The following is a 13,548-nucleotide window of genomic DNA, read 5'->3' on the forward strand; positions in this document are numbered from 1 at the left end:
CCTGCTGAATGTCAGTCCACTGATGCTGGACAGTATGTCTCTCTATTACTTCGGGTTCACCTAATGAGCTTGTTCTGTAAGTAGCCTTGTTTTCTAATATGATGGTTGTTTCTGCAGGGCTATGTCTTGTTCCCTGCTTCTTAGTGATTGTATACCTAAAAGTGAGTACTGGCAAAAAATAAACCTACAGGCAAGATACATTTTAAATGGTTATTCAACAAATGCTTTCTCCTCCCCTACAGTAATGTACTTGTAAAAGAATCAGATTGGGGAAGGAAAAAGCTGTTGGAAAAAATTTTGCTAAGCAGATGCTTACTTGGGGTACTGAGAATATGGAATATATTTTGACATGAAGCTCTAGATTATGAAAGAGTGCTGATTCATATTGTTCTAGAATCACCAAATGCTTATGTTGTAAGGAAGCTTAAAGATCTAGTATGAACCCTGTACTTTGAACATGAGGAAAAGAAGACAGTGACAAACAACTCAAGGTCACAGCTGGTTAGAGATAGGCAAGACTTTGCTCTCATCCTGGAATTCTTAAAGTGAAATATCATATGAATATTCTTCATATGAATATCAAGAATGTGTTCATCTGCAAGTAGCAGAAAACCATTCTAATTGTGGCTTTGCAGATTGGGTTTCACCTTTCTCATTCAAGAAGACATCCAGGGGCGGCCAGTGCAGGGCTAGAATGAAGTGTAGTGATGCTACTGGGTAGCTGGGCTGTTATGTTTTCTGCTCCCCCAGCCTTCGTGTGAAGGCTTCATCCTCATAGTTGACCCCTCATTGTGACAACATGGCTTCTGCGCATCTAGGCCTGGGTCCACATACTGGTGTAAAGAAAGAAGGGACAAAAGACCTAAGAAGCATGCCTGGCATCTGACGTTTTTAAAAATTTCCCAGAAGCCTCACCTGGCAACTTCTGCTTAAATCTCACTGTCTGGAATTGGGTAACTTCTGCATCTCTAGCTGCAAGAGAATCTGGGAGAGTAGGTACTTTTGACTATGCACAGTCACCCTAAACAAAAAGGGGTATTTTTTTATTAAGGAAGGATGGGGGAATGGATAATGCATAGAAAACTGCTAGAGTATGAAACATAAAGGATGTTGTAGGTAAGTAATTAAGGGCTATAGGCTTCAGGGTCAGACACATCTGAGTTCAAATTCTGGCTCTGACAATTTTTGGGTAAATTACTATTTTCTCAGGCCTCAGTGTTCTTTATAAATGGAGAAAATTATGGCAAAATGAGGCAACAAGGTTGTAGTGACGTTAAACAAAGATAATTGTAAAATAATAAGATCAGTATAAATTTTCACATTATACCACTGCTTTAGGATCTGTAACATTAGTGTTGCTTACCCTCCCTCGACCAAGTTATATTTTGATTTCTTTTACCTTCAATGAGACAGAATATTCAGGACACCAAGACAGAGAAACTGGTTAATCAGATTTTATTCACCTTTATTCCCTATGAGAAATAATGCCCAAATGATACTTAGACATCTTTCACACTGCTTCTAACCCTTTACTCAAAGGGAGAGACTTCAGTGGGCCAACCATCCTGGCCTCAAGCTGAAGTGCTTCCTTATCGTGGAGAGGAGATGACCAGGCCTGCAACCCAGACCTTGTAGGGAGTTTACATCAGAGAGGGTGTTCAGAGCCTTTTATGTCTTTTCTTAGGGCAGAAACTCAGTAGAACTGAAATTTACATCTCCCAGACTAAATCTCATTGACTTTTTTTGTTTTAAAGAAGTAATGAACAGCATTTATTACCTTGGTATATCATACTGGTCTTATTGCTGTTCAAATCTCACTGACTCTTAAAGAAAAAAAAAGTGGAGACTACTTCTTTAATAAATTAAGGGTACTCATATCAGATTCTGGAATTTCAAACAGGAAATCTGTATATATTAAACAGACTCTCTCAATCCAAGTAGGTAGGTATCACAGGAAATAGCACACAGTTTATGGTCAGCTTTGTTTAAGAACAGTAACTATAGGGAATTCCCTGGTGGTCCAGTGGTTAAGACTCCATGCTTCCACTGCAGGGGTCACAGGTTCAGTCCCTGGTCGGGAAACTAAGATCCTGCATGCCCCACTAAGTGACTATAACATTGGTATTTCTTATTTCTTATAGGAAGAAAAATTGTTACATTGTTCTTGTGAGAGGTTCATTTCCCTTCTGGCAAAGTTTCCTGAATACCCCATAATAGCTATGCTTGGCATGATAGTCAGATAAAAACTGTGCCCTATGTATTTTTATTTCAACGATTTTTATTAACAAAATAATACATGATTATTTAGATAAATTAGAAAACAAAGATAATAAAATATAAAAACATAATTATATATAATTCTGAAAAAACTTAATATTTTCTTGCATATTCTTCAAACTTTATATATATACATATATATTAAAAATTGGCTTTATATTTTACACACTATTTTAAACTTTTTTGTACTTAACAATATGGCTTTCCTTTTATGTTGAGTACAACTTTACATCACCCTAGAAAACGGTTGCATATATTCTTTATTCCATTACATAATAATTATTTAAACATCTCCTATTGTAGAAAATAGTTTTTTTCGTGTTTGTTTGTTTGTTTGTTTGGTTTCTGTTATATTTTCCAGTTGTGTGCTGTGATAGAGATCCTTGTAACTGGAGCTTGATGGACAATGAAATTATTTTCTGAAAACTAAATTTCTGAGTTAAAAAATATGAATGTAATTTAAAACATTGTTACTACAAATTTTCCACTGAAAAGGTGGAACAGTTTATACTACCATTAGCAGTATATGAGTGCTCATTTCCATGAACTCTTGCCAACGCTAGGTATTATCTAAGAAGGATACTATTGTGTGTGTGTGTTGGGGTTACTTTTTCTGAACTTGTTACTAGATACAATTTTCCCAGTTGTGATTGTATATTCAGTATCACATAGGCAGGGATAGTGGACAGGTTTGATAGGGGCTGCTCCTGTGAACCTGTTTTCTCCATGTGAAAACTGAAATGGAAAATGCCACTTTTCTGCAAGAAGGATGATGTCCTTTTGTATTTTTATACCACTTACGTTTTGTCTTCTCTTAACTTCTTTTTCCATATCATAAAGAACTTGAGTTAGAGAAACAAGCTGGGTTATTGCATAAAGCTCTAAAATAGATACAGTGGCTGAAACTTAAAGAAGACTCAGTGACAGAGACTCAATATAGACAAACACAGACTTTTGAATGCATTGTGTAAACACTAATAGTCCAAAAATAAAATGGAGATGGAATTGCTTTGGGCAAGTATGACAGAAAAAGTGATCTAGGAACAACTTGGGAGCAAGGTGACCATGAATGGAGAGCTGAACACTTCAGTTAAAGAAACAGTCACAAGCTTGGGTTTTATAAATAGGAACACAGAAATAAAGGAATTTAAAGCTCTTGAGTCAATGATAAAGCCTTATGTCCAATTTTAGATTCTACAACTTTAGAGAAACATGGAGAATAAAAGTAGGCACAATCCGCTGAATTTTTCTGTGTTCCAGGAACTTTACATTCATTAACACATATATTTCAATAATCATGACAAGTCTTTAAGATGTATGTTATGACCCCCATTTGCACAAAACCTAAAGACAATACTTTAAGGCTATCTCCTCATCTAGGATCCAGGATTCAAACCAGGTTGATCTTCCTCCAAGGCTCATCCTCTTATTTACTCAGCTATAAGGCATACCTGAAAACATGATGGGGCAAAAGGACAAAGATTAATCAGTCCTATTGCATAGAGATGACAGTCACCTTTTGGTAAATCTCCTTCTTCCACTTGGATGCTATAACTCTACCTGCCCAAACTGGGGTAATTAAAGGTGGGGGTGTGAAATTTATGATAAAAAGGATTCTCTTCTGTTTTCTCTGATCTCCTTGTGTCAAGCAGTTCCTTCACTGACCTTGCATATAAAATCCCTTATGTGCTTCTAAGGCAGATGATGACTCATTCACCTCTGACTGACCAGACCCATAATGCTGACTGCAGGTGTGTGGATGGAAGCAGGGAAACATAACACTTCCTACGTATTAAGTGGGAGAACCAAACAAATTAAAACGTTGCCAGGAAAGGTTAAAATAATAGGAGTTGTTTCCCTGGGAGGAGAGAAAGCTGAACTGTAGCTTCCAGAAAGACTTTTTTAAAAAAAAGAAGAAAGAATTCAAAGGAACTGATACCTGCCTCCACTGAGAGTGAAGGGGATATGAATTTATATTTTGTTGTACAGGATTTAGATCAAAAAGAAGAATTACCTGATAGTGACAGTTGTTGAATATTGGCAGTAGGTTTCCAGAAGGTGCTGTGAAATCAATTTCCATCAACATAGTTCTTTCAAAAATGGGATATTATCTTATTTGTCCAAGATGTCCCAGGAGGCAGAATGATCAGTTTTCAGGACCTTGGATAGGGACTGGCCCATAACGCAAGGGATGTATCATCATGGAGGGAGCCTAAACTACCAAAGAATACCAATAAAGGGATATAAGCATGAAATAAGGCAGAGATTAAGGGAGTCTAGAGCATAAGACTAGTGAATCTTTGAAAGTAATACTGTTCCTTCTTTAAGGAAAGTGAAGAAATATCTACCTATTTTCCGTGTATAAATGTTTCCCCTCATATAACTGAGGTGTACATACGTAGGGATTAGATATGTTGAATGCTGTTGTTTTACCAAGATAATTTATGAAGATGCAATAACAGGATTTGGACTTCTTTCAACATAATGGCTGAAGTGTTATTTTAGCCACCAAATGGAGTTTAGATTGTTTCTTAAATATATCTTCAACATTTTAAGAGTAGAAGAAACAACAATCAATATAAAGACTAGCCTTAAGTGCCTCCTTTTTGCTATGATGACAGTTCATACAGGTGATTATGAAATGCAAGACAATTTTATTTCATAGCTTGTTTGCTCAGTGTAACTTACCTACAAAATCACTACAAACCAATCTTTTATGAATGAATATCTGTTAATATGGTCTGATAATAATCATATCTAACTTCTTCAAAAAATCATATGTAGCTTAGAAAATTGAGTTTTAGCCATTGTCTTTTCTCTATTGAGATAGTTCTAATTTTTACTCCTATTTTCAGTACCTTTATTAACTTTGCCCTTGTACAATGTCCACTTCTATTATGTTTAAATACTTTTATTATTCAAACTATAGGGATTTCTTTGTAAACCCCATGTTTTCTCTCGTTAGTCTCTCCGTAAGTTCTGTTTAAAAGCTTGTTTTACAGAATATCTTGATTTACTCTCTGTAAATCTTTTTCTCATGTGTTTCAATATATTTCAATTTTATATTTTATGGGCTTTGTCAGATGCCACTCTTACATCTCTCTGTTGCTCTCTAGGTTTTAGGCAACATCATAACAGTGATAAAGCCTGTTGTAAAATCTGTTACAACACAGCAACATATAGCACATTTCCATGTTGCAATCCTATAGTGGTATGCCAGATACTTCACTAGAGATTTGCTATACAGAGTGGCATTCTACAAACCATGAACCTTCTGCTCCAATGGAACTTTTCTAGTCATTGCCTCTAAAAATACCTTTTGTGGATTCTCATTCACTTCCATTTACCCTGAAAGCCAATCCCTTGCTTACATTCTTCAAGAACTCATTTTCATTCCTACTTTTCCCAAGAGGTATTCTCTGATCATCCTTGCTCTCTCATTCTGAAATTTAGTATTATGGTATTTTTCATTTCCCATGTAGCATATACAGCTTAGTATTGTTGCTGTATTTTGTGTGCTTGTGTCATGCCTTCAGAGTTGTATTATAAGTCCATGTAGGAGGCAGTATAAAATGGTGGTTATGAACAGGAACTTCTGAGTTAGATGTTGAATCCTATATTCATCACTGTTTGATCTTAGGCAAGTTACATAACCTCTTAGAGCTTCCACATCCCCAGCAGAGAGTTATAACTTCTATATGGAGTTGTAAGGAAAAAAGGAAGTGCCTAGGTATTTAGCACAGTGCCAGAAACGTAGCAAATATTCATCAAATTGAAGGCAAAGTCAATGCCCGATAATTCTGGGCAATTCTTTAAAGAGCAGAGCCTAGGGATTTTTTCCAAGTTGAGAGCTCGATAATCTATTTGATAATTGAATAAAAATATGCAGCTCGCTACCAGACCTGAGTGTTAACATTTACTTAGTACTTTTAAGAGTTTTATTATGTCAGTTCTTTATATATGCAAAACTCCTTCCAGGGTTACACAGAGAAGTATCTAAATAAATTCCTCACTACCAGGAAAGGCAGAGGAGGTCTGGGTGGTCAGATGGAAAGGGTAGGGGAGACAGAGGGTAGGTTCCATGCTGAGTGTTTTATTTTAAGTCTGGCATTGTTTGATCATGACCAAGGAGTCAGGCAAAGAATACATGTCCTCTAGTTTTCTTTCTATCTGTGGAAAATCTGTTTATATTTTAAGATCCAGAATAAAAGCACTTTCTTTTTTTCCAGATTTTTGAGGTATAATTGACAAACAAAATAGTGTATGTTTAAGGTGTGCAATGTGGTAGTTTTATATATATATATACATATATATACATATATATATATATATATATACACACACACACACATTGTGAAATGATTACCAGTGTCAAGTTAATTTACACATCCATTAACTCATATAGTTACCTCTTTTGTTGTTTTTCTGAGAACATTTAAGATCTACTCTCAGCAAATTTCAAATATACAATATATATTATTAGCTGTAGATTATTATATATGATATATATATTATATATATAATTACCTGTATAGTCACCATACTGTACATTAGATCCCCAGAACTTACCCATCTTATAACTGAGATTTTGCATTCTTTGACCAACATCTCCCCAGTTTCTCCATTCCCCCACTTCTAGTAACCACTGTTCTACTCTCTGGCTCTATGAGCTTGACTTTTTTAGATTTCACATATAACAGATATCATACAGTATTTGTTTTTTATGTCTGGCTTATTTCACTTAGCATAATATCCTCCAGGTTTACCCATGTTATTGCAAATGGTGGCCTTACCTTCATTTTTACAACAAATATTCCATTTTATGGCTAATATTCCATATTTTATGGATAATATTCTATGGATAATATTCCATTCCATATATATGTATATAATATATATGTGGAATATAACACTTATTACATTTTCTTTATCCATTCACCCATCAATGGACGTTTACGTTATTTCTGTATCTTGGCTATTTGAGATACTGATTACATTTCCTTTGGATATACACCTAGTAGAGGGATTACTGAATCATATGATAGTTCCATTTTAAAATTTTGGAGAACTTCATATCGTTTCCCATAATGGCTGTACCAATTTACATTCCTGCCAACAATATACAAGGATTCCTCTTTCTCCACACCTTCCATACCACAGGTACTTTCTTTAGGCAGCTCTTTCTGATTCCTAACCCATAGCATCTCTATTAGATATTTACATTTGAGTTAGTCACGTCATTGCTACTAAATGAAAGTAACATGGTTTTAAGCTTCCTAGAGGTGATTTTCTTCCTTTTTTGTAGTATTTTGTATGTAGTATTTTGTAGTATTTGTATGTAGTATTTTGTACGTAGTATTTTGTAGTATTTGTATGTAGTACTATCATCAACATAATGAGTACAAATAAGATAAAGTTTATGAATGCAATGTTTAAAATATAAAGATTTATAAAAGTACAAGTCGTTCTTATATTAGAGTTACTTTTGTAGAAATATGTATGCTAGTTTGGAGTCTCATAGGCTTCATAAGAGAAATGAGCAGTTTAAACATGGTCTAACACATCATACTCATCTCTCAATTTGTGTAATGAAGAATTGCTATCCAACCAAGAAAATGTGAATAAAGTAATTGAAACAAGTATTTCACAGAACCAATTGACCTATGCTGACATTTTCAAAAAAAATTATGAAAACATATGTGTTTAGTTGCTTGTTGCTGTTAAGAGAAACAAATAGTAACTTAGGAATCAGGTAGACTGTTCCAGTTCTAACACAAACAAGCTTCATGCCTATTGGCGAGCCACTTCACTTGGCCCAGTTTCCTTGCTGTAACCTGAAGGGTTTGCACAGAGTATGTCTAAGGCCTTTACTAGATTTAAAACACAAGGGTTTTCTTATTCAAATGCATAGAATATTTTTGCTCCTTTAGTCTGCATGTATTTTGATAAAAGAGTAAAATTTTTTTCTGTGATTGTAGTCCAAAGGTGGCACCTTAGCAATAAAGTTGTTCCCCTTGTAACACCATCTTATGATGCCTTTTCAGTGCCTTTTGCTGAAAGAGTTGGCTGGTGATGTCTTTGTACCTTGTAGATTCCTGAACCTGCATTTATTATTGTAAGCGGCATCTGATTTCCTTCCTCGTGCCCTCTTCTGCAGGCAGATGAGCCATTCACTTACCAGCTGCAGTCTTCCCCCTTATAATCAGTCAGTGCCTCTTGTCTGAGCCACGATGTGTGACCACAGTCCATAGAGCTGAGGATTTTGTCATGTGTTAAATCTTCCATTCAGGCTTCACTGGAGTGTATTAAGCCACTGAAGGTGGTTAACTGAAGAGGCAAAAACATTAATTTGGTAATTTAATCTTATGAAACAGGAAATGAGAACTCTTTTTTTTTTCAAAAATACAGGAAAATCTTATCAAGTTTCATAACAAAGTCTGTGAAACTTTTATAGATATTGAGATTTATAGCTGGTTTTTGTCTGCATATTCTGGCCTGGCCAGGTGCTCCATTTGCTTTGCTTACTCACTCTTCATGGAGATGTTGCAGGACTTGCTATCACCATGAGTGTCTGCTCTTAACCTGGCAGCCAGCTGAAGCAAGCCCTCAGATGAACACGTCTCATTGTGCTGGCTGACCTCCTACCCCAATGTTCTGACTTCTCCCACGTTGCTAAAAATCTGGAACAACCACTAGTAATCATGGTTGTAAAATAGGGCAGCTGTCCCTCATTTCTCAAAACCTGTTTCACTGTGGACACCCTAGTTATATACTTTTCCATTATTTTCACAGAGTTGATAGTTTGATTACATTTGATTATTCTCTTTAGTCCATCCAGATCTTCCTTCAGTCCCAGTTATATTTACAAATTATTTGGCAAGTCTGTCCTCTTCATTCCCTGTAACTAATGAATCCTTTTCCTAGCTTGTTACTGCTGCTGCTGCCAGGTTGTCTTGAACATCTGCTGATTGTTTCTGAACAGGGAATTACGGGGAGAGCGGAATGGATGCTTTCAAAGAGCTGGCTGCCCAGGAAGGCCTCTGCATCGCCCATTCAGACAAAATCTACAGCAATGCTGGGGAGAAGAGCTTTGACCGACTCCTGCGCAAGCTCCGAGAGCGGCTTCCCAAGGCCAGAGTGGTGGTTTGCTTCTGCGAAGGCATGACCGTCAGAGGCCTCCTGAGTGCCATGCGGCGCCTGGGAGTCGTGGGCGAGTTCTCCCTCATAGGAAGGTAAATCTCAATCTCTCTCTTTCTCTCTCTCTCTTCCTCTCTTTCACACACACACACACACACACACACACACACACACACACACACTTTGGCGCACATATACTTGCTCTCACCAAACTGGACTTCCTGATTCCAAAGCGAGTGAAATGTGCATTCCTTCTGGATCTCACTGAGAGTGGGGCTATTTCTATTTTCATGATAGACAAGAGCAGAGCAGTCGATGACAAGATGATGAGACTATTTCAGAAAAGGTGGGAAGGTTTTGCTAGAATGTTTTGTCCTGGCGAATTATTCTTTTCATTTGCTTCCCCCCTTCCACCCCTCCTCCTCCCAAAACCACATGAATGCTTTTCTCTTCATATTCCTAAGCATAGATATCTTAATGAGGTGTTGGTGGATGGAAAATAGTAGTGAAGATGGAAATACACATTAAGATCTGAAATTTAAAGGGCTAGTTGAGTGCAGGTGAAGACATGCCGCTGAACTCTGGTACTTGATAATATAATATCTTACACTTATGGGATGGCTAATAGTGATGTTTTCAGCATGTAATTTCTGGAATTGCAGGTGGTGGGTTCCAAAGTCTATGTTCTTTCTAAATCATATGTACTTGTGCTGGAATGGAGATTTTCAGTATCATTGTATTTTTCATAGGGTTTTTGACCTAATGGGTATCTTGTTTGATTTACCATCTTCTAATACTACATAAAGGAGCTGATCAATTTTTCCAAGGAACCTACTAAGTTTACTTGAATGAAAGCTTCCACTGATCTCTGGCTCTGTCACACTCATCTTCCAGATCTCTTTTTCTTCTCCATCTTCTCTTTTGGCTAGAGTACAATATTTTCTTACCTTTTGAAGTACCTTAACCAGTGACCCTTTTCTCTAGGAAACTGGGCAGTGGTGGTGTGGATATCCTCCCTGGACCTTTTCCTTCTGACATTGCACTTGTGATAATGACAGCAATGCTAATAAAATTAATCTCACCTTCATCTGGAACTAGAGATACAGGACCTATCAAAAACTTTTGAGTAGAAGGTAGGATAGAAATACAGCTAAATGAATAAAGAAACAGAGAAATGATCTCTAGGCATGAGGAAGTATGAAGTCAAGGTCAAAGTATAATTCAAGATTAAGAAAATTATTGAATTTGGGTGAAATTGGCTCACTGCCATAAAATGTCTTTGGCTTCTTCAACATGATGCAGTTGTGTGAGGCCATTTAAGAAAAAGCATCTCTAAAGAAAGAGTATTTAAAGAAGGAATGTTACTTCCTTCATGAGTGAAAAAGGATGTAAGCAGCATTGTTGAAGTGTTACATGGTATAAGGTTCTTAATATATGCATCAGGACAGGTGGCATATAGATATTCAATCTTTTAATTGATTTTGTAAAAATGACTGCTTTTATGAAGGGTGCTTGTTTTAAAAAGCAATCTCATGTTTACCGTTTTCAAAAGAAGAAAAGTCTGTTTTGCAGGTTTCCTTCTGTTTAATATCCCCAAAGAGAGACTAGCTACCTCGATTCTGGAAATCTCGAACAGATGTAGCAAATATGTGAGCGTTGGGGTATAAAGACTGCCTAATTGTGAAATATATTTATACAAAATACTGCAGTGAGTAATTGGAGGTAAATAACTCATTCTATTATCATTATTTAAAAGCTTGTCAAGAATAATAATGTAAACTTATCTCTGTGGCTCTTGCTTACCTGTTAATAACGCAGCTGAGTCCCTCCAGGTATTTCTGAGTCTCACATGTGGTTGTTCGTGGTGATATCACTTCCTTTACTCCTCTCTTTCTCTACCTCATATCTTCTGGGTTCTACTGATGTATCCTAGAGATACTATCATCACAACAAACACCTGTGCTCCTGAGGACGCTGCTCCCTGTACCAATGGTCACTGCCAATAAAGCATGGAGCCCTGGAGATGTTAAAGCTATGCCACGCAGTGCTTCTCTGACTTTCTGGGCTATATTCCATGAGGGTCTATCAAAATGATATTGGCTTTTACTCTCATATCTTAGAGGATTTTGTGGAAAACAGCCTTTTTTTTCATTCTTTTTTCACAGCTCTCTCCCTTCCCTGGGAGAGATATGAGTCCAGAGGGAGCTGAGCTGGCAATAAAGACAAGTAGTAACACTACAGCATACTTAGTATCAGCTTTTCCTTCAGATGCTTGATTCTCCTACTTCCTGTGGGATGAATTCTAACCCAAGCACTCCTCCGTTCCTCATGCCAATGGACATTTGGTGAGCTTGGTTCCCTAATTTCAGCAGACGTGTCCAGAAGGGTTCCAGTTTAACACCAAGTTGCAACTTCTAGCTACATTTGTAATGCTGTCAAATATATCTCCTTCCTATTTAAAGAAGGTTTAATTTACCAAATGATAAAATCCTTTGAGGTCAGGAGCCATTGTTTAGTTTCTTTCAGAATACATGGTATGATTCTGGATGATGCCAGATTCACAAAAGGGCATTGTGTAGGTGGTGATGGGCCTCTTTTCACAGAGGTGAAGATAAATAAATCATGGTGTAGATTGCAGCAAGAGACATTTAGTTAAGAAAAAAATTAGAAATTCCTGAATGGAGGTTTGTACTTCTTTGCCTCCTGTGACTCCTCTTTTCTCTTACACTTCACATCCAACATAGAAGGAAATGTTGTTGGGGCTACAATCAAAACATATACAGACTTTGACAGCTTAATGCCTTTCTTGCTGCTACCATCCTACTCCAAGCCAACATCATCTCTCACTTGGGTTATGACAATAACCTCCTAATTGATCCTTGCCTTGCCCTTCCCCGCCATTTATTCTTAAGGAAAATGGATCTTTTAAAAATTTAAGTCAGGTAATGTCTTTTAACCTCACACACTGAAAATGGCTTTCCATTTTTCTTATGACAAAGTCCTTGCAATGGCCTTCAAAGTCCCACTTTCTGTCATTGGGACTGAGTTTTTTACAATGGGGTCATAAACTATAATGACAGAAATAGAATTTTTAAATAGAATAGAAAGTTCTTCAAGATATTAAAAATATCCTATATTTAATGAATGTATGTAATGGAAAAACAAAACAAAAGATGAACTGAGAGTTCTTCAACTCTTCCACAAAGTAATCATGTGATCTTAAGTCATGTTTTATCTCCAAGTCTATTTTTTTTCCTATAAAAATTAATGACTTGGCTCCAGATCATCTTTAAATATTTTTCCAGTCCTAGGAATTTATAATATATTAAGACCATATGACTGAACCATGTTCAAAGGAATGTATTTATAGATTCATTTTATCTGAAGTTATTCATGAATTTGGATTAATCAATTTACATATTTCATGAGTCACCTTGTTAAAACAAGGAGAGTTCATTGAATACAACTACTCAGAATTAGTGTCTTAACCTGTGGTCATGCAATTAGCCAGCATATCCACATGAAAATCAAACCTTTGACTCTGAACAAACTGGAATAATACTCTCACCAAGTAAGTTAATTAACCATAGTCAAGTTAATCATCACACAGAAGAACCATTCTTTCTTGTTTCTATGAAATTGCCTCTTTCGAGATCCTTCTCAAAATTGGGCACAGCATATCTATAATTATATTTTACTTATGATGGTGATGATGATGATAACATTTATTTAGGACTTAATGTATGCCAGGCGCTGTTCTAAGCACTTTTTATACATAAACTCATTTAATCGTCATAAAAATATGAGATAGGCGCTAATATTATTTCTGTTTTAATATATGGAGATGTAAAGAACTTGTCAAAAAGTGTCACAGTTGGGATTTGAAGGCAATGTGACTTCAGATTTCATGCTCTTCTTCACTAAGTTATATTGTGTGTGTCAAGCTATGATTGTTTTGTTTCAGAGATACTGTCTTTACCCTTAGTTTTCTTTCAGTTTGCTGTCTCTTCTAGAGATTTATTTCATTGTTTAGACCCACATTCTTTGGAAAAATAAACTGAGGTATGTTCATGAGAAAATTATTTTATATTTCTAATTATTCTCTACATATATGAATCCTTTTCATTTCTCTCT

At 36.3% G+C, this 13,548-nt stretch overlaps 1 protein-coding gene across 2 annotated transcripts in view; it reads left to right on the forward strand.

Moving 5' to 3' along the window:
• GRM1 (glutamate metabotropic receptor 1) overlaps positions 1-13,548 on the forward strand; it is a 371,163-nt gene that overhangs the window by 115,745 nt on the left and 241,870 nt on the right. For both annotated transcript variants that reach the window (XM_007450327.1, XM_007450328.1), the window contains exon 3: positions 9,260-9,509. In XM_007450327.1, the coding sequence (XP_007450389.1) occupies positions 9,260-9,509 (250 nt within the window). The remainder of the gene's footprint in view (positions 1-9,259; positions 9,510-13,548) is intronic.

Source organism: Lipotes vexillifer, unplaced genomic scaffold (assembly GCF_000442215.2).
Source record: "Lipotes vexillifer unplaced genomic scaffold, Lipotes_vexillifer_v1.1 scaffold112, whole genome shotgun sequence".
Classification (NCBI taxonomy): domain Eukaryota; kingdom Metazoa; phylum Chordata; class Mammalia; order Artiodactyla; family Lipotidae; genus Lipotes; species Lipotes vexillifer.